The sequence below is a fragment of the Dipodomys ordii genome, unplaced genomic scaffold (assembly GCF_000151885.1).
Source record: "Dipodomys ordii isolate 6190 unplaced genomic scaffold, Dord_2.0 Scaffold20, whole genome shotgun sequence".
NCBI lineage: Eukaryota > Metazoa > Chordata > Mammalia > Rodentia > Heteromyidae > Dipodomys > Dipodomys ordii.
This window is the reverse complement of record NW_012267236.1, coordinates 534,115-556,755: the sequence shown is the minus strand read 5'-3', so window position 1 is coordinate 556,755 and position 22,641 is coordinate 534,115. Positions and strand designations below refer to the sequence as shown.

The following is a 22,641-nucleotide window of genomic DNA, read 5'->3' as shown; positions in this document are numbered from 1 at the left end:
TCTTATGAGCACTACCTACCATTTAACATAAACACTAACATCTCATTCTACAATGTTCTATGTGTGGTACTTTTGCTAACAATAAAATTGCATCATCATTTATATGTTGATAATCCTTAAGTTTATTATTATTTTTTTTGACAGTCCTGGAGCTTGAACTCAGAGCCTGAGCACTGTCCCTAGGCTTTTTTTTTTTTCCCTCAAGGCTAGCACTTGAGCCACAATACCACTTTCGGCTTTTTCTGTTTATGTGGTGCTGAAGAACTGAACCCAGAGTTTTGTGCATGCTAGGCAAGCATTCTGCTGCTAAGCTACATTCCCAGAACAATCCTTAAATTGAAATGTACCTCTTTATATATAGACCTTTGTCACATACTTGTTAATTATTCCTCATCATAATAGAAATAGTTATCATATGACAGTCTGTTGGGCTTAGAATTTTAAAATGGTATCCTTGGTTTTTTGTGAATTATTTAAGAGTTTTCAGAGATTTCATTCAAATATACAATGAGATAGACTACCACTAAACCCATATCACAGTAAGTACCAAGGAAGAGCTATGACTTCCCCTACATCAGGTGACAAAACTCCATGCAGAGGAGATGAGGTAACTGCTAAAACTAGTTCCTAAACTATTACTAGTTCTTATGAAAGCCTTTCCCCAAAAAAAGAGTAGGTAATTAGGAGAAACTGGCTTAGTGGATGACTTTCATTAAGATACTTTTTAAGTAAAAATCGACATAAATTTAACACTAACGAGATATGACAGTTAAAACTCCTATGATTTTTGAAAGAGGAAGAGATGTCATAAAATATATGATTGCACTGGCACTAGTGGCTCATGCCTGTAATCCTAGCTACTCAGGAAAGTAAGCCCTGGAGAATCCGTTTGAAGACAATTTGAGGAGAAAGTCCACAAGACTCTATCCAGTAAAAAATCAGACTGGAGGGGTAGCTCAAGTGGTTGTGCACCAGATGTAGGCAAGAAAGCCAAAAGGAGTGCCAGGCCCTGAATTCAAGTCCTAATACCAACAACATCTATCCATCTATCTATCTGAATGAAACAAATAGCACAATTTAAATATTACTGAATTATTAAATTTCCTAAGTCACTAATTAGTGAGCTCCAATTAGCTACCAAAGAACTGGAAATGGAGTTGTGCTCAAGTGGTACAGCATGAGCCTTGAACTAAAAAAGTATAGCCTTGAGCTAAAAAGCACAGGGACAGTGCCCAGGCCCTGAGTTCAAGCCCCAGGACCCCTACTCCCACCCCCACACACATGCAAAACTAGGGAATCAAAAATAATTCAACTTGTGACTTAGAAACTTTTTCTCCCACAAGTACCCAATTACCTGTTTAAATTACCTGTGACTTTATTGCAGTCCAATCGCCACTGACATCAATGAGAAGAAATATAATTTATTCTAACAACAAACATCTTTCCTCACTGTAAACTGTATGTGGAATGCACTTTGACGCTGAAACACATTTGGTTTGGAAAATATTTTGTGTGTGCTGGTCCTGGGGCATGAACTCAGAGCCTGCAAACTATCCCTGAACTTTTTTGCTCAAGACCAGCATTCTACCACTTGAACCGCAGCTCCATTTCCAATTTTTTGGCAGTTCACAAGAACTTTTCTTTCTGAGCTGGTTTCGAACCTTGATCCTCAGGTCTCAGCCTCCTGAATAGCTAGGATTACAGACATGAGCCACCAGTGTCCACTTTAATTACCAAAAAGAAAAAAACAAAACTACTGAACTTCAAAGTAGAAAAACATAATCAAATATTAAACAGCAAAGGGATATCCCACAATACAATGAATAAATCTTCTTTATATAGTGATAAAAAATACTAATACAGATAACCTAGAAATGTCAGAATATGTTATTGTAAGTAAAAATAATTATCACTTATTCTAATACTGCCTCTGTTAAAAGCATTTCTAGTAGTCTTGCCTAAAAACATTTCCAGTAACAGGCAAAATATCTTTATTACTTTATAATTACAGCTCATAGAGAAAAATAGATGGGATAACCTAGTTCAGTTTATCTATCTTATTCAATAGACTAGAGCGACTTAGTCATGAAAAGTCAACACTTGCCACTTAGGAAATTACAGAAATTGGCTAAAGCTCTGAAGGTAATTCTAAAGTTGCTTATGCTCTCCTTATTTTATTTTATTTAGTTATTTATTTTTGGGTCTGGTCGTGGGGCCTGAACTCTGGGCCTGGGCGCTGTCCCTCAGCTCTTCAGCTCAAGGTACTACTTCCGGCTTTTTTCTTTTTGCTTATGTGGTGCTGAGGAATCGAACCCAGGGTCTCATGCATGCAAGGCAAGTGCTCTACCACTGAGCCACCTTCCCAGCCCGCTCTTCTTGTTTTAATGCTGGCTTTTCAAATTTTACTACTCTGTCAGATCATATATTTAAATGTCATTTTAAATTTATTTCAATTTTTAAAATTATTTGAGTCTAAAAATCAATTACTTGAAAAAAATATTTTTCAATGTCATAATTTCAATTTTTATTTTCCTGTCTTTATCTTTTAATTATGTTTTGTTTTGTTTTTTTTTTTTTTGTCGGTCGTGGGGCTTGAACTCTGGGCCGGGGCATTGTCCCTCAGCTCTTCAGCTCAAGGCGAGCGCTCTACCACTTGAGCTACAGCGCCACTTCCTTTATCTTTTAATTATGAACATCTCAAAGTTCTGTTCATTTTTACTTCTCTAAGTACGTTCTATAGCATATCAGAAGAAAACAAAGACTATGTAGAGAAAATGGAAAAAAGTGAAATTTTTAAGAGGGAAAGTGAGGAGAAAGAAAGACAAGTAAATGTACATCCTCACATATACCCATGTAATTACTTTTACAGCTAGTTCCCAGATTAAAATAGTAATCCCTCACCAATCATGGGAGTTATGTTCCAGAGACCCCTGAGATAGGTGAAAATCTGCAAAGCAGCAGCGTTACCCTTGCTATATCGCAATTCATTTATTGCTACTTCTCAGATTTTCACCCATTGCAGGGGTCTTTGGAACATAATTACCATGACAGGTAAGGGATCACTACTTACGTATTTAAAAACAAACAAAAAACAAACCCCATGATACAGTGATGCTGTAATAAGCAAACTGAAATATAGTGAGGGATGACTGTAACAGTATATATGCATTCAATTTTCTTTATCTATAGCAACTAAACTGTGCTTGTGTGGATTATAGCTAAAGATAGAGAACAATCATTTTTAAAAACCAAAACTAAGAAGATTCTCTAATGTCTTCCTTATAACATAGAAAGCATTTGTTTTCTGACTTATGTAACCAAAAAGAAGTTTCAGATTTGGGATTCTGAGAGCTATAATATGGCCTACATCCTAATCAGTACTGAACTGTAACTGGTGGTACTATTAATACAAAATTGATTAAAAATGTAATTATGAAAAAAGAATACTTTTTATTTTTAAACAAAAATTTTCCTTTCAATAGAATTGAAAATCAGTCATTTGGTATCAAACTAAGTTTAATTATAGGAGGAATAATAGAGACATAAAAGAGTATAATAGTATGTTATAAATGTTTAAAAAATGCTTTTTTAACTCTCAAAAAACTCAATTGTAAATCATTATAATATCCTTCTAAGTGAATGTATTTTGAGGTTTAAGGTAGAATACTTTATAATGTCAGTACTTTTCATAGTTGATTCTAGCAGTAATAATTTTGATTAAGTTAATAAACTGATCAGAACACAGGCTACTTATTGGTATACATACTTGAATCTACATTGGATTCTAAAGTGAGAATTCGTTGTTGTGTTTCCATGTTAAAGATGCTCGTATATCCTTTGCTGAATGATGCAACCATATGGCTCGGATCACTGCTCACAAGATCCACAGAGGCAGGGATTCCCAATTCTAAAAACATCAGAACATATTGAAAGACAATGGGAAGTAAAGTTTATTTGATGATGCGCTCAAAATATCATAAAACCAATAGTGGCAGCATTTCCTTAGTAAGTAGGTAAGGCTTATCATTAGAGTAAGAATTAGCTGGTCATTATTCAATGAAGATGATTTCTTTGTAACTTTTAGTCTATTTTAGTTTTATTGTGTGTGTGTGTGTGTGTGTGTGTGCGCGCGCGCGCATGCGCGCTTCTAGGGATTAGACACAGGGTTTCCCTCATTCTAGGCAAGTGCTCTACCACTTGAGCCATGCCCCAGCCTTTAGTCTACTTTTGTGTGTATGTGTATGCTGGTACTAAGGCTTGACTCAGGGCCTCACACTCTCACCGACTCTTTTACTAAAAACTGATCCTCTATTATTTCATCCATGCCTCAACTTCCAGCTTTTTGTTGGTTATAAGAGATAAGTCTCTGGGATTTGTCTGCCCAGGTTGGCTCTGAACCTTGATGCTCAGATCTCAACCTCCTGAGTAAATAATATAGTAGGCATGAGCCACTATAGCTAGGATCACAGCCGTGAGTCATTGGTGCCTGACTTCCTTAGTCTATTTTTTATCCTTACATAATAATAATGGGTATATTATAGTATATCTTTTACCTATTAATTCTGTTAATATACTAAGGGAATGCACATATTTATTTAGAAAGAGAAACTATGTACAGTCTAAGTATGTATGTTTCCACTTCAAACTTGAGCTTATCGACTGAAATAGTAGAAATTCTTCATTAAAAAAACTTCCCACTCAGCCAGGTGCTGGTGGCTCCTACCTATAATTCTAGATACTTGGGATAGTGAGACAGAAAATTGCAGTTTGAGGCAAGCCTAGACAAAACATTTAGTAAGAGTTCTTCTCAACTAGTAGCTGGGCACAAGACATATACGTATTGACATAGCTACATGAGAAGCATGAATATGTGCAGCACAATCCTGGCACTTGCCTGAGCAAGATGTGAGAATTTATTTTATGCATAACCATTGCAAAAAAGGGCTAGAGGTATGGCTCAGTGATAGAGCATCCATCTAGAAAAAAAATTACAAAATCTGGGCATGTGGTTCAATAACAAGAGTACTTTCCAATGATGCAGGCAATTCATCAAAGTCTACAGGCAAGTTGTGATAGTTCAAAGATTAAAAGAAGGATTTATTTCTTCTCCAGAAACTAGGCTTAGAACTTATTGGTACTAGAAGTAGAAGATAAATATAAAATAAATAATTTTTTCAGTATCTAAAGCAAGCTAACAGTTCAGAAATGTATGTATCAAAGAACTATATGCAGGGCTGGGAAGGTGGCTCAGTGGTAGAGCGCTTGCCTTGCATGCATGAGGCCCTGGGTTCAATTCCTCAGTACCACATAAGCAAAAAAGAAAAAAACCAGAAGTGGCACTGTGGCTCAAGTGGTAGAGCGCTAGCCTTGAGCTGAAGAGCTGAGGGACAGTGTCCAGGCCCAGAGTTCAGGCCCCAGGATCGGACCAAAAAAAAAAAAAAAGAACTATATGCAATGACAGACCAACAGCCAATATCATACTTAATGGGGAAAAACTACCATCAATTCCCCTAAAAACAGGAAGAAGGCAAGGATGCCCACTCTCTCCACTCCTATTCAATATAGTTCTGGAATCCTTAGCCAGAGCAATAAGGCAGGAAAAAAGACATTAAAGGGATCTGCATAGAGGAGGAAGAAGTTAAACTATCTCTTTTTGCAGATGACATGATTTTATACCTTAATGATCCCAAAGGCTCCATCCCCAAACACTTAAGAGCTTATAAACCACTTCGGCAAAGTAGCAGGATACAAAACTAACCCACAAAAATCAGTCACCTTTCTGTACACCAACAATGTACAAGCAGAAAGGGAAATCAAGGAAACAACCTTATCCACAATAACCTCAAAAAAAGAAAGTATCTAGGAATTAACCTATCCAAAAATGTAGAGGATCTATTTCATGAAAACTATAAAAGCCTTTAAAAAAAAAAAAGGAATCATAGAGGATACCAGGAAATGGAAATATCTCCCATGTTCCTGAATAGGCAGAATTAACATAGTGAAAATAGCTATATTGCCAAAATTGATATACACATTCAATGCAATTCCTATTAAAATCCCAATGACATACTTTACTGAAATAGAGAAAACAGTTCAAAAATTCATATGGAACAACAAAAGACCTAGAATAGCCAAAGCAGTTCTAGGCAAAAGAAACAACACAGGAGGGATCACGATACCGAATTTCAAGCTCTATATACAGCCATAATAACAAAGACAGCTTGGTACTGGTACAAAAAGAGACCCAAAGACCAATGGAATAGACTAGAGGACCCAGAAATAAAGCCACATATGTACAGTCAGTCGATATTTGACAAAAGAGCCAAAGACATACAGTGGAAGAATCATAACCTCTTCAACTATTGGTGCTGGGTAAACTGGGTAGCCACATGCAGAAAAATGAAAGTGGACCCTAGCCTATCACCACGCACTAACATCAACTCAAAATGGATTAAAGACCTTAACATCAAACCAGATACTCTGAAACTACAGCAGGACAGAGTAGGAGAGACGCTTGAACTTATAGGCACAGGCAGGAACTTCCTAAACAGAGTCCCAGGGTCACAACGAATTGGAGAGAGACTGGACAAATGGGACTACCTTACAATAAAAAGTTTCTGCACAGACAAAGAAATAGCAACCAAACTAGAAAGGAAGCCAACTAATAGGGAAAAAAATATTTACCAGCAAAATATCAGACAAGGGTCTAATACCTATTATATACAGGGAACTCAAGAAACGAACCCCTCACAAATCTAACAAACCATTTCATGAAATGGGCAAGGGAACTAAAGGGAGACTTCTCAGAAGAAGAGATAAAAATGGCAAAGAAGCACATGAAGAAATGTTCATCATCCCTGGCTGTAAAGGAAATGTAAATAAAAACAACACTGAGATACACCTTACCCCAGTCAGAATGGCCCACATCCTAAAGTCAGCCAACAACACATGCTGGAGGGGATATGTAGAAAGAGGAACTCTACTGCACTGCTGGTGGGAATGTACACTAATACAATCACTTTGGAAAACAGTCTGGAGATGCCTCAGAAAGCTAAATATAGACCTCCCCTATGACCCAGCCATACCACTCCTAGGCATCTACCCTGAGCAACAAGAACCAGCATACAAAGACACAGGTACCTCCATGTTTATTGCAGCATTGTTCACAATAGCCAAGATTTGGAAACAACCCAGATGTCCCACTACTGATGAGTGGATCCAAAAATTGTGGTACCTATATACAATGGAATATCATGCAGGCATTAGAAAGGACAAAATAATGGCATTTACAGGGAAATAGATGAAATTAGAGCAGATTATTTTGAGTGAAGTAAGCCAAGAAAAAGAGACAAATGGCACCTGGTCTCCCTGATATGTGGATGCTAAAGTCAAAATACAAGAAGATATGACAAAGTTAACAGGACTCAAGAAACAAAGGACAGCCACCCATTTTGTCATGACTCCATGTTCTAGACCATATATATGGTAGATACATACATGCAACATAGGGAAGCCAGGAGGAGGAACAGAGTAAGTGGGAACAGCCTACACTAAGCAAAAGGAAAGTAATGTGAACATCACCTGATGTGGAAAAAATAACTTGTATTGTCAAAGCTCAAAGAAATCACACACTATATAGACCATGATAATGACAATGTGCCTTATGAACGTTAAAATGTGTTTGTGACTCTAAGTATCACTATTACACAATACTGTGAAATATGTGAAATTTATGTAATCACCTAATCTCAATTAAAGAAAAAAAGTGAGAAGGGATGGGTTAAGAGAGATGGGTGACAATGTTGTCAGACACTTTGTACTCATATACTGTTTTGTAGAATGGGAACTTCTTTGTACAACTACTTAAAGATAATTTTTAAAAAGTAAAAAAAAAAAGAACCATATGTAGCTAGTAAATAAAAAGTGCTCAACATAATTAGACATTAAGAAAAACAAATACTGAAACTAATCAGAAATTCTAATATATACCAAAATGGCTAAAATTATATAGATTAATACCTAAAGTGTTGATAAGGATATAGAGCAAATTAAAGTGGTATAAGAAGTCATAAGCATGTTGGAATAAATGGTGGTGTTTTGCATAAAGTAAAAAAAGAAAAGAAACCTGATTTAAAGTCCAACAATTCTACCTCTGGATTTCTACATCCACCCACAAGGAAAATATATGAATATTCATAATAGCTTTGTTCACAAAAGCCTCAAACTGGAATAACCAACATATCTATCAAAAGGTGAGTGAATAGGCAAATTATGAATATAAAATTAAAACATATGAATTGAAAATATTATGAATATTCACAGAAGCTCTGCTCCTAAAACCAAAAATTGGAACAACTCAGACCAACTCAGTGTTCATCAAGTGGTAAGAAAAGTATGACAAGTACTCTGTGTGTGTATGTGTGAGAGTATGTGTATGTGTGTATGTGTATGTAAAGATCATAATAAAAAGATAATAAGCCAGGCACTGGTGGCTCATACCTACAATCTTAGTGACTCATGAGGCTAAGATCTAAGGTTTGCAGTTCAAAGCCTGTCATTCATAGTCAGCCCAGGCAGGAAAGTCTATAGGACTCTTTATCGCCAATTAATCATCAGAAAACTGGAAATAGAGCTGTGGGTTCAAAGTGGTAGAGCACTAGCCTTGAGCAAAAAGAACTCAGGGACAGTGCCCAGTCCCTGAGTTCAAGCCCTATGACCAACAACAATATTAATAAATAATAATAATAAACCCATATTAAAAAATCAGCAAGTACTGAAGTGGTGGAAGACCAGTCTAACAATAATGAATGTGTAAGTTCACACCCAAGTATCACTTAAAAAATTTTAAGAAAAACTTTTAAAAATTGGGAGGGGGGGGCAGGCACTGGTGGCTCATGCTCGTAATCCTAGCTACTAAGGAGGCTGAGATCTGAGCCAGGCAGTAAAGTCCATGAGACTCTTATCTCCAATTAACGACCAGAAAACTGGAAGTGGCACTGTGGCTTAAGTGGCAGAGTGCTAGCCTTGAGCTGAAGAGCTCAGGGACAAAACCCAGACCAGAGTTCAAGCCCCATGCCCCCCCCCAAAAAAAAACAAAAGCAAAACTGGGGGAGAAGAGGAATAATAAAGAATAATAGTGCGACCATTATTAAAGTACATTGTATGTATGGAAATGTCACAGGGAAACCTCTCATTCTGTACAATTAATAGACACTATGAAAAAGAAGTAAATGAATAGACTATCAATAGCTTCATGAAATAGTCTTAAAATAGTAGAAACAAACTGACAATGAATTGCAAAAAGATTATAGTGAGTCAAAAGCCAGGTACAAAAGAGTACAAACTTTATTATTGCATTTTATGAAGTTTAAGGGCTAACAAAACTAATCTAATGATGAAAAAATCACAATGGTAATAACCTATTGTGAACAGACAGAGCTCTGGAGAGGTGAAAGAAATATTCTAGGTATTGATCTGTGTGTGATTTATAGCAATGAATTAGTTTATTAGGCACTGAAGATCTGTATTTTTTACTACAGTATAAATTATTTCCCAATTTTTAAAATTTGAAATGTTTTCTCACCAAATACTATGCTTTTAAGAATTACAAATAAGTTTAAAAATTTGCTTGAAAAATTGCTTAAAAATAACTTTAGATTTAAAAAGAGTTTAGATTTAAATAGAGTTTACAGAATTATTTATTTGCTTGCTTGTTCCTTCTCAAAAATATGATGTTTTTACAAAAGATTCAGCAAAATAATCTAAGGTATGTACCTTGATTATCACTAAATACACTCAGAGCTGGAGCAACCTCCATTGTATTCCATAAACGAAGAGTGCCATCTGCTGAACAGGACAACAAACGCTGATGTGCCGCACTGTATGCCAAACCCCAGACTGCATCTGTGTGACCTAGCAGAGGGCCTCGCAATACAGAAGGATCTATGTAAAAAAGAGTACAAAACCAGGAGAAAATTATCATGAAGTTATTGTTACAGGTTCCACAGAAGTAAAATAAAAGCTTCTGATAATAGGGTGAAATACTTTTCCTAGTTTCTTTTAAATGTTGTAGTAATTAAAAACAGGCTTGGAGATATACAATTGTGGAATTCAACTTTAATTAAAACTTAAAAGTACATTCTTTCTTAGAGAAAATGATCTATTTTAATGCTTATTAAGTGTTAAATTTTTGTTTACTAAATTTATGTTTACTTAGAATTGGTGGCAAAACTCAAAAAATAGTAAAATTTAAATAGTAAATTTAAATTAAATAGTAGGAAATGGCACTGTGGCTCAAGTGGTAGAGCACTCACCTTGAGCTGAAGAGCTTAGGGATAGCACCCAGGGCCAGAGTTCAAGCCCCATGAGTGACCCCCCACAAAAAAAATCCAAGGAAATTAAATAGTAGATAGTAAATACAGTTTTATGACAAATAACACTTTAAAACATTATACAGCTTTTAAATGATTCCATATTATAAATGGTTTATTTTAAAAATCAGATGTTCTTGTAAAAGATTCAGCAAAACAGCTTTATGACATTTTAAACCTCTGTACAACTTAAATGAAAACCAAATCTATCCATTCCTATACAAATTTTGAAAGAGAACTTATGTTACTATTGAGTGATAAATATAGTATAGATTTATGCCCAGGATACTGTTTCAAAGATTTAAAGGATACTTCTTAATCTTGTAGCCTTTTTAAATATTTTGGTGGCATATACTTAAAACACCCTAAGTGTCTATATCCCTCCAATATCATTATCCTCTAATGATAATGATAACATTCATTTTCCTTCAAAGTTGTTTGTAAGAACAATGATGAAATGATTATAGGTTAGAAATGCTTCAAGTACCATATAGATGCCTAAACTGAAGAAAACAATAGTTACTCAAGCTGAATATGGGGAAATATGAACTGTTTTCTCAGTAAGAACTTGTTTTTTCTTTTGCATAATATATACCAAATTATTTCCTAACCAAACAAAGGAAGATACGCTTCTCTTATTTTCAAAAATACCTAATTTTGGGGGGGGGGCGGGGGAAGATGGGAAGGGATGGGAAGGGGAAACAAAGGAGGAGGCTACAATGCTTGATTATAAATGTACTCATAACCTTGCTCATGTAATTGTAACCCCTCTATACAGTATTTTCAAAATAAAAAAAAAACAAAAGAAAAAAATACCTAATGTTATCCTTAAAGCCACTGTGGGAAAATACGGCAGACCAAACACTCTTCTTTTAAAACATTGGGAATGACATACCGTAGGAATCATAGGGATCAATGTTAGGATTGGTGGTATTCCAGCTCTGGATCAGTCCGTCAGTACCACCACTGTAGCATTGCTCACCATTGCTGCTCATTACCACACAAAGCACTGGGCCTCTGCGAAGTTAAATAAATTAGGGTAAGTAAGTAAACTGCTGTTTTCAAAAATAAGTCCTTTAATGGTTTGTCAAAGACACAAATGCTTAATTACTCAAATGACTTTCTATTTTTCTGCCTAAAACAATTAATAAAAATACTGTCAAATTAGTGTTCAAACCAGAGGTTATAAAATCATGGCTGTAGGCAAAATTCTACCAGTAATCTGTTTCTGTTCAGTCTCAAGCTAAGAATGGTTCTTACAAGTGTGTGTGTGTGTGTGTGTGTGTGTGTGTGTGCGCGCGCGTGCGCGCACGCACAGGCACATGCGGGTGCTAAATCAATCATGGGGCTTGAACTCAGGACCTAGATGCTGTCTTTTTTGCTCAAGACTAGAACCCAACATCTTGAGCCAGAGCTCCATTTCTGGCAGTAGTTAGATAGAATCTCACAGACAGACTTTCCTACATGAGTTGAGCTGTGATCCTCAGATATTAGCCTCCTGAGTTAGAACTAAGATTACAGGTGTGAGTCACCAGTACCCAGTAATTCTTTCTTTCTTATTTGTTAATTTTAAGTAGTTGTAGAAAAGGTTATAATTCGATGAGTCAGGTTGCAAGTACAATGCTTCTTGGTCAATGTCACCCCTTCCTTTGTTCTTTTCCATCTGTCACTTCCCATCCCTATTCTGTGTAACTTTCAAGTTACACAGTTCATTTTTCACATAATGTACACCATCTCTATCTAACAGTGGATTGTGGGATCTTAAAGGTAAATAAAGTATATTTCTTTATATTCTTAAAGACAAAATGAAACAACCAAAGAATATACTAAACCAAAACTTAGAGAGTTCTATCCCCAAGACAGAAACCAAAACCAAATAAACAAAACTAATTGCAAGTATCTAGCCTACAAAACCAGAAAGTATTTACCAGCTGACCCTATATATAAAAGGTATTAGAATCTCCTTGTAAATCCATCTGCCTAGCTCTTGAATATGTTTATGTCAATCATCTTTAAGAGAAAAACATTGCCAAGATTTCTAATATTTAAACCTAATTGCCTCAACTTTAAGATGTGCACATATATCATTTAGGCATCATGCAAATAAAACCTTTCAGTAAGGACCCTATTTAGTAGCAATAAACTTGTATTTAGCACAGTATTACTTGTCAATTTTTTTACATTTACAAGAAAACCATAACTAAATACTAAAATTAAGTAATGAAAATATGTAAGTGAAATAAAAATATCCTATTAAAAATTGTTTACAATTCTGTTTTACAATGATACCAGTTTAAAATAAAAAACATAAGTCAGGTGTTCTAATCTTAGCTAACTACTTAAGAGAATGAGATTTGAGGATTGCAGTTCAAAGCCAGACCAGGCAGGAAACTCCATGAAACTCTCCTCTCCAATTAACCACCAGGAAACTGGAAGTGATAGTACAACTACTTTGAGCAGAAAAGCTCTGGACAGCACTCAGGCTCTGAGTTCAAGTCCAATGATTGACAAAATGAATGAATGAATGAACGAATGAATAAACAAACACATACTTACTTGTGAGCCCTGAAGGTATAGATAGGCTCTACATCAAGAGAAGTACTCCTAAATAAGAAAGGAGACAAGTAACAATTCTAAATTTCAACAATAAGCAATACAATAATGTATATCATAAAACTGCCTTTAGAAATATAGTCATCCTGGTAATTCTCAACTACACTATACTTAAGAAAACTTACCTAACTCCACTTACTTTTTCTGGTGTCATGGAACAAGTTCCTTATGCAGTAGTAATAATTTTGTTACAATGGTTTCAGCACTGTTACAATCTGAATAAAAGGAGGGGCTGGGAAGGTGGCTCAGTGGTAGAGTGCTTGTCTTCCTCAGCACCACATAAGCAGAAAAGGCCAGAAGTGGAGTTATGACTCTAGTGGTAGAGCGCTAGCCTTGAGTTGAAGAGCCAAGGGACAGTGCCCAGGCAAGAGTTCAGACCCCACAACCAACCAAAAAAAAAAAAAGGAGAGACAACTTTTTTTTTGGGGGGGGGAACCTCAGTCATGGGGCTTGAACTCTGGGCTTTGGCGCTATCCCTGGGCTCTTCAGCTCAAGGTAAGCATCTACCACTTGAGGCACAGTGCCACTTCCAGTATTCTGATGGCTAATTATAGATAAAAGTCTCACAGACTTTCCTGCCTAGCTTGGCTTTGAAAAGCAATCCTCAGATCTCAGCCTCCTAAGTAGCCAGAATTACAGGAGTGAGCCACCAGCACCCAGCTGAGAGACAACTTTATTCAGAAAAACAACAAGGGGTTTATAGGGATACATTTCTGACTTCAATTTCCAGTTCTGCCATTAAATTAATTATTAAATTTAGGTAAGCTATTTAGACTTAGACAACTTCAGATTTTTTTAAGTAAATAGAAAAATGGTTTATACATAGAGATTTTAAAGACTCTATGAATTGGGGAAAGATATGTGCAAAAAAATGAATAAAGTTCAGATTTACAAAAAAGAAAAATGGTGAAAGTACCAAACACTCATTTGATTAAATTAATTTCTACAACCTAAAAAACAGCCCAGAAAGATTAGGGGAAAAAAAAAAAAACAGCCCAGGATAAAACCAAATGCAGGATAGGATTTCAACAAATGGTACTTTGATTTCCTTAGCTTTCCATGAAGGTTATCCTTGATTCTGTAGAAACTGTCCTGAAAGTCAGTATTTTACTCATTACTAACAATACTACTACGGCTACTATGGATAAACTATATTACCTACTTATCATGAAAACTGGATTTAAAGTCAAGTACGTTGTATTGCAGTTATTTTGAAGCATTTATCATCTCTCCTCAAGTCATTTTCAGGCTTTAAGTCCAAAGGTTAAACATCTGTTATTTTCATGTTAAAGTATTTTTAGTAAGCTATCTCCAACAAGAAATTTGTTTCAATGTTTTTCTAAATGAGACACTTATATAGTTCTATTAATAGTTCTATTATAGTTACTATTAATGTTAGAACTGCAGCTAGCACATTGCGATTAAAAAAATTAAAAAGGTAAAAGGTATAATAAACAGAAAAAACAATCTTCTCAACTGAAAATACTAGTCTACTTTATATATCACTCACAGAATAAATACTACTGATCTCTTTCAAACTGGACAACAGATTTATCAGTGAAAAAATTTCAATAATGTCCTCCATTTGATGGAGGACACTTTTGTTCCTCAGACTGCAGAAGAGTTCTTGATGGCAGATATTAGTTTTGAACAATGTGATCCAAGGAAGAAGAAGAGCTCCACTAAGTGTTCCATCATGTAGAATCAAGTCTACTTCAGGGACTTCTAAGAAGGTTTATACTAAATCATGCCCATTAATATTTAGAACCAATGGTTCAAGACAAGACTAGCAACTAAGTAGTACTTTTCAGTTTAGAGATACTGGTTGGTATGAAATGTACCGCAGCCTAAAAAGTTAAGACCAAGACAGGTCCATTACTGCTCCCAATCAGCCCTTTCTCTCCTCCACTCTGCACATTCAAACTTAGTGAACATTAGAGCAGAAGAAGGTGAAGATTTGATCATTTTAAACATGCCTATTTTACTAACAGTATGAATCTTCATAGAAACAAGAGGCTCTCCAAACATGACAGATATCAAAAAACACCGCATGAAAAAGGACTGTAAATCAGCATTCATAAACTCTGGGGAAAACATCAGATTAAAACATTCCTTTCCTATATGTCAGTTTTTCCAACATAACATTAGACTCTAATGAAAAGAAAAACTAAATTATATGACACGGTAAAGAAGAAAGAACTAGAAGAAACTGAACAGCAAGTAATTAAATGTATTCTTCCTGAGAAACTTAACTGAAATACCAAATAAAGTTAAAGTACAATAGTCTTACTTTTTGGCTGGAGCTGTTTTCTGCAAATTCCACATTTTCAGTGTATGATCTTCTGATGCTGTTATCAAAACAGGCTCAATGGGGTGGAAAGCAAGGGCTCGAATGCCATCAAAATGACTTCTTAATGTAAACTTAGGGTTCCAAGTCTTCCTCAGTGCATCTTTATTGTTTGCTATCTATCAATGAAACAAAACAAAGATATAGTTCATTCAGACTAGGAGAAAAACTTCTTACATTTAAAAATTAATTCTTTTTTTTTTTTGCCAGTCGTGGGGCCTGAACTCTAGGCCTGCCTGGGTGCTATCCTTCAGCTCTTCTGCTCAAGGCTAGCACTCTACCAGTTGAGCCACAGTGCCGCTTCTGGCTTTTCCTGCTTCTGTGGTACTGAGGACTCAAACCCAGGGCCTCATGCATGCAAGGCAAGAACTCTACCACTGACCAACCTTCCCAGCCCCTAAACATTAATTCTTGTTGTCTTCTTACTAAACCATCACATTGTACAACTTTCAAATCAATATAATTATTAAATGTAAATAACCAAACCATAGCCAAATGTCAACAGTGGTTTTCTCTGAAGAAATACGGACTCAATATAAAAAGTATATCAAATAATTAGAAAAATAGACTTTCACAAATTCTAGTTTAGATCTTATATGCCTTCTAAAGATTCACTTGTTGAAGGCTTGGTCCCCAGGCTATGGAACTACTGTGAGGTGGTAGAACCCTTACAAGATGGGCCAACTGGAAAGAAAGTTAGATCACTGAGGAGTTTGCCCTTGATGGATTTATTGGGACCCTTTGTCCTTCTCTTTCTCTTTGTTTCCCAGCTGCCTAACCCTTCCTCCCATCATAAGCCTCCAAGAAACAAATCAACTGACCAGACTGAAAACTGTGATGCAAAATAAACGTTCCTTCCTTGTAAGCAGTTATCACAAGAATTTTGTCACAATGATAGGAAGTGACTAATATAACTAGGAGGGTTCCTAAGCCATGCAACTCAATCTAAACTACGGTATAGAAATCATCATTTTAAGGACTGCAGCATAGTTCAGGTGGTAAAGCATCTGCCTAACCAGTGCAAGATCCTGATTACTTGTTTCCTCCATCCCCAGGGGGGAAAAAATGTTACTTTGGATAAGGAGTTGAAAAATTAAGTAATCTTTACATTTACGTTAACGTTTTAAAACATGGTCATTTTTTCACGTTCTAACTTGGGCTAAATTTTCTTCATCAAACTAAAAATCAGGTTTATAAATTGGAAATAGAAAATGTTAGAGGAAACAATCAGATAGTAAAAAATATACATGTGAGCCGGGCGCCATTGGCTCACGCCTATAATCCTAGCTACTCAGGAGGCTGAGATCTGAGGATCACAGTTCAAAGCCAGCTTGGGCAGAAAAGTCTGTGAGACTCTTATCTCCAATAAACCACTAGAAAAACCAGAAGTGGTGCTGTGGCTCAAGCGGTAGAGCACTCGCCTTGAGCTGAAGAGCACAGGGATAGCACCCAAGCCCAGAGTTCAAGCCCCATGACCGACCAAAAAAAAAAAAAATAGATAGATAGATAGATATATACATGTGGGTAAAAGAAACACATCATTATGTCCTTTATCTTCATAGTAACTCCCAACAACTGAGGGAAAAAAGTACTATTTTTTTTATTCCAAATAACAGGAAAACTGAAGTAGTAGCTGGCATTTATTTATATTAGCACTATATATGATTTCTTCACATTCAAAAAGTAAACTCATACTAGGCTTAAAAAAACTTGGGCAAGTATTGCTAACACATTAAGAAAATGAGCAGTGTTAACAATAGGTGCTATTTTGAGAATTATCTGTTATTTTAAACATTACTAACCAGGCAAAAACCTATAATTTTAATCATTAGGTTATTTAAAATAATTTATCTTCTTATTCATCTTTGCAAAGTGTGTAATCAAAGCTGAAACAAGGTCTATACTTGTGAAGATTTTACCACAACCATATTTTTCTATAAATCCAACTTTTTATTTTCAAAAACTAAGGAAAAACATAACAAACAAAACTACCACTTACATCGTAAGCTAGTGAGTCTGCTTCATTGGCCACTGTAAGGCCTGCTAATTCTCCAAGTCCTAGTTCACTTTCAAGGGCTTCATCTGCTCCCATAATGAAAGACTTTCCAGAAGAAGGAGGAAATGTCAGTGCTTCAACTGAAGGAAGAAGATAAACATTAAGAACTTTTTAAAATTGGATTATAAAAAATGAATGGATTATGCTTAATTGATTATGCTTCTCTGAAAATGGTGTTCTAAAGCAGAATTGTACAATGACATTTTCAGGGGAGGTGATGTGGATACTTTTTCCAAATGTGATAGCTGAGCTCACTGGCTTACTGAATTTACTATTCAGACTAGAAAATTTCTTTGCCAATTACCTAGAAATCCTAGGAATAAAATACTTTTTTCATTAAAAAAAGAACTTTTTAAAATTATCAACAACTAGTTTCATTTTTTTAATCAAAGGTCTTTGTAATGTATATATATATAACTATTTAAAATGTTTTAAAATATGTAAAATTCAATGAACAAAAAACCTTGAAGTTAATTTTCTTTTCCTATCTTATCCACAACTAAAGGTATTTCATATAATCAGAAAAGTAAAGCTTGAAACAAATCTAATACTGGCCTTCCCTTTTCATTACACAGAAAACAAAGTAAGTTCCCCCATCTGATATTTTATACTAATTATCCAAATCACTGTTATCAATCACTTAATATTTCCAACAAGTAATTCTCAACACTGTTGGAGTCAATCAAAATTAATCGATTTTATAACCTGGAAGACTAAAGAAATTTTAAAATAAAAATGTTTATAATTTTAAGATGTGCCTATTTTGAGGCAAAATTAATTTGTAGTGTCAAAAGTCAGGCCACTATCTTGCCCATGTAATTGTAACCCCTCTGTACAGTATTTTCACAATAAAAAATTTAAAAAAAAAGTCAGGCCCAGCTAGCACTGGTGCCTCATGCCTGTAATTCTAGCTACTCAGGAGGCTGAGATCTGAGGATTGCTTTTCAAAGCCCAGACAAAGAAGCCTGTGAGACTCTGATCTCCAATTAATCACCAAAAAGCCAGAAGTGGAGCTGTGGCTCAAGTACAAGAGCACTAGTCTTGAGTACAAAAACTCAAGGATGGTACGCAAGCCTCAAGTTTAAGCCCCAGAACGAGCACAGAAAATTTACAAAAATAAAAAGTCAAGTCTCATCTGAGAGGCATGGAGGAGACAGTGATCCAAAGGTAATACAAGCTCAACTCCTAGGGCCTTGATAATGTTCTACTTCTTAACCTGGGATAGTAGCACAGATGGCTGATAATTCTGAATTTATTATAATTAATTGAATTGTTCCCTTATTATTTCAGTACTTTTTTGTGGGTATACTTTATTTTAAAATGTTATGTCAGAGGGTATATTTCATGTGTGTCTGTGTCGATGTCACATACTAAGATGGAACTCAAGAGCCTCACAAGTTAGGCAAGTGCTCCACTTAAATTAGTAGCTCAATTCTCTGAAGATTTTAGATCTATTTAACACTTCTATGGTTTCCAACAGTGCTTCAAGACATAGCCTTACTTTGTGATAAATTTGAATATTCTGTTTTTTTAACTAAGAATACACAATGTAATCCTTTCAATAACTATTATAGAAGAATCAGTTAAGGGCTGGGAAGGTGGCTCAGTGGTAGAGCGTTTGCCTTGCAGGCATGAGGCCCTGGGTTCCATTCCTCAGCACCACATAAGCAAAAAGAAAAAAGCCAGAAGTGGCGCTGTGGCTCAAGTGGTAGAGCGCTAGCCTTGAGCTGAAGAGCTGAGGGACAGCGCCCAGGCCCAGAGGTCAAGCCCCATGACTGGACCCAAAAAAAAAAAAGAATCAGTTAAAAGCAAAATGCCAAATTATGATATACTTTAATATACTTAACTCTTTTTTGGGGGGGGCAGGGGGGAGTCGATCATGGGGCTTGAACTCTGGGCTTGGGCGCTGTTCCTGCGCTCTTCAGCTCAAGGAGAGAGTTCTACCGCTTGAGCCACAGCACCACTTCCTGTACTTTAACTCTTTAAAATTCTAAGTGAAAATTTATTCTGACAATCAGAAATGCGCTTGGAGTTGGTTTCTAGAGGTAATTACTTTATTGATGACAAACACTTCTGAGAAAGAGAAATTAACTTTTTTCTCCAAAGTTAAACAAGTCAAATGTATTAACAGATTAACAAGATTTTTTCTTGGTTTGCAGTCAATCATATCTAATATTAAATATTTGTTGATTAAATTAAATAATTATTTTTAATAGTAGAGACAGAAACTCTACTTAAAAATCCTTGTCAGAATAAAACAGAATAAAAATTAAGACCATTACCAAGTCACTTTATAATACAGCAGCAATAATAAAAATAGGTTTTGCCTAAATGCTATGTGATATCTCGGGGTTACAAAAAGCTCTAAATATTTATTAATATACAGTAGAAATTGTTTAAGTTAGAAAGTAATTTTCAGGCCAAATTTACAAAGAAACTACTATTTTGAGAGTAGGAAGCTAGGTCTTAAGACAAGAGTTTGTTTATTTTATTTTCATTTCAAACAGTCAAATGTGAACTAAAACAACTTTAAACAAATACTAAGGTTTCTGACCATACACATTGTATGGGCTAGTTTTAACCAATGCTCCAGAAATTGCAAAGTAAAACTAAAAACAAAGAAGGTAACAACAATATCCTCATACCCCCATGGATAGTCAGCAGATGTCTGAAGAGAAGAGCAAGAATGGGCATTATGCTCTGAGTATCTTGTTCTCTAAAGGCCCCAAACTTAAGACTATAGCTCACATTTCTAGTTATGTAACTATACCTCTTAAATATAACATTACCTTCTGAATAAAAATCAAGTGATAAAACTATAGAACATACATAGGCTTTTTTCTGCAAGTGGAGAAGACCAAGAAGTATGTCACAAAATTAAATATATAACTTATTTCATTTTCTTATTCTCATTTTCTCTCCCTCTCTCATCCTTTCTTTCCCCTTCCCTCTTGATCTCTCCCTCTCTGTGATGATGAAGAGTAAATCCAAGCCTTGCACATGACAAATGCTCTACCACTGAGCTACATATCACTACCTCTGAGAAAACGGTATTTATATATATGTATATTTATATAACAAAAGACTTACCATAAAAAGCTGGAAACAACTACTGAATAACAATATTCAAAAGGGATTGGTTTCATCTCAAGGATAATATTTAGTATTAAGAGTTGTAAGTTTAAAAGTTATTATTTTCTGGCTGGAATGTGGCTTAGTTGTAAAGTACTTACCTAGCATGCATGAAGCCCTGGGTAGTACCCTCAGTACCACATACACAGAAAAAGCTGGAAGTGGTGCTGTGGCTCAACAAAAAAATTATTATTTTCTTCTGTGCTAGTTCTGAGGCTTGAACTCAGGGCCTCAGCACTGTCTTTGAGCTTTTTTGTTCAAGGTTAGCACTCTACCACTTGAGCCACAGCTCCACTTCTGGCTCTTTGGTAGTTAATTGGTGATAGAGTCTCACAGGCTTTCCTGCCCAGGCTGACTTCAAACTCCAATGCTCAGATCTCAGCCACGTGAGTAGCTGGAATTACAGGTGTGAGCTATTGGCTTAAAAATCATTTTAACTATAAAATTGAATTATTACATATGAAAAATACATATATACTTACATATAAAAAGTATCTATGTAAGTATATATAAAAAGGCATGTTGACAAAGATACACAAGAAGCTGAAGATGTGACTCAACTGTTAGGTGAACTGCAGCCATACACACTTTTTATCACTAATAAATAGCTTAAATAAAATGTTTGTGTTGAATCTCAAGGTAAACATTTATTACTTATTTTTGTTCTTAATTTTCTCAGCAGTTGAATGTTATTTGCACAGGAATTACAGGGTATTCTAAACCAAAATGTAAGAATTAGTTTTAAAGTTTATGGAAGTTTATGAAGTTGTAAAGATGAAGTGGGAATTAACCTAACTGAATCCAAGAAAGCCTTCATTTAGAGAATACTTATGTACATCAAATATTTTCAGAGTAAAATTCTATGACAGGAGAGTCCTTTATAGTAATAACTGAGTTTACAGCTTTGTGTTTTAGTACTTTCTGTGTTCCAGAGTATCTTAAATACGTACCTTCATCTGCCCTACTGATTTCATGCTCAGGTAGCCTGGAGCTGCTGGGTCTGGAAGGTGAACCCACAGACGGCTGCAATGAAGGAAGTTCATCAACATCTCTCAAATTAGCAAGCATATCTTGTAGCTTTGACCTATTGGGTCCTAGCCAAAAAAAAGGGGGACAGGGAGAGGAAACAAAAGAAGAAACAGAATTATGTACTACATCATAATTGTGACATCAACCTTATTTCACATCTATCAACATTTATCTTTAAAAACATCCTAGATTTATCAATAAGAATTACTTTAAGTTTTTAAATTCTAAAAGTTTATTATTTCTTGAAAAGAAATGTATTTTAGATATAGTTTTATAAATTAAGCCAATGGAATCATTATTTGAGTGAAAAAGAATATTTATATACAAGTTGGACCAATTAAAAGTCATTAATAGTCTATAATCAATGATACAGACTCTAAATGAAGACAGACACCTCAGATTGTGAACTATGAATTAAAGCAGTGTTTGTTTAAATTAAATTTCATTCACTGTCTTACATCCTGAAGCTATGGTACCCAAGGTGAAATCTCATGCCCTACTAATTACTTACCTGAGCTTTGATTCTTCATTCTCCCACATCCCTGTTTTGACTGTTTTATATAGGATAGAGGCTGAAACAGATCTTCGGTAGTTTTTCCTGTTATAAGTTTAATTAAGAATGGGAAAATCTTACCCATAGTCCATTATGGTTTTTTTTCCCCTATACCAGCAAAGATACAACTATTTCTAAGCAATTTTAACTAATACCTAAAATTGTATTTTAAGATAGTTTGATCAGAGTACACAATTTGACTGGAAAAAAATATATATACTACATGAATTTAAAAGACTCAAATTCTTCTATTAAGTCCAACTAAAAATACATTATGGTAGTTTATAAATTAATGCTTCATTAAGCCCATTCAAAGTTTTGGGGTTTTTTAAATCATAAATCTTCACTTGTATCTTACACTGCTACTTAGCAAAGTAACAGGTAAAAGGTAAAAATGATTTTTAAAAAAATCTGCTGAACTTCTGTCTACATTCCCTCTACCTGAGATATTCAAATCTCTTTCCACCCCAGAATTTTTTATTTGCTTTACTAAACACACACATACACACATAAAAAGAGCCAGATTCTAATTCTCAGATTC

The 22,641-nt window shown here is 35.3% G+C and overlaps 1 protein-coding gene across 1 annotated transcript in view; it reads right to left on the bottom strand.

The window, feature by feature from the left end:
• The window catches only part of Strn (striatin, calmodulin binding protein), a 107,542-nt gene that overhangs the window by 4,998 nt on the left and 79,903 nt on the right, over positions 1–22,641 (bottom strand). Inside the window, exons 9-15 of the mRNA XM_013013521.1 lie at positions 21,469–21,612; positions 17,330–17,466; positions 15,274–15,449; positions 12,927–12,974; positions 11,266–11,387; positions 9,775–9,942; positions 3,767–3,907 (exon numbers count right to left, since the gene is read on the bottom strand). Coding sequence (XP_012868975.1) covers positions 3,767–3,907; positions 9,775–9,942; positions 11,266–11,387; positions 12,927–12,974; positions 15,274–15,449; positions 17,330–17,466; positions 21,469–21,612 — 936 coding nt within the window. The remainder of the gene's footprint in view (positions 1–3,766; positions 3,908–9,774; positions 9,943–11,265; positions 11,388–12,926; positions 12,975–15,273; positions 15,450–17,329; positions 17,467–21,468; positions 21,613–22,641) is intronic.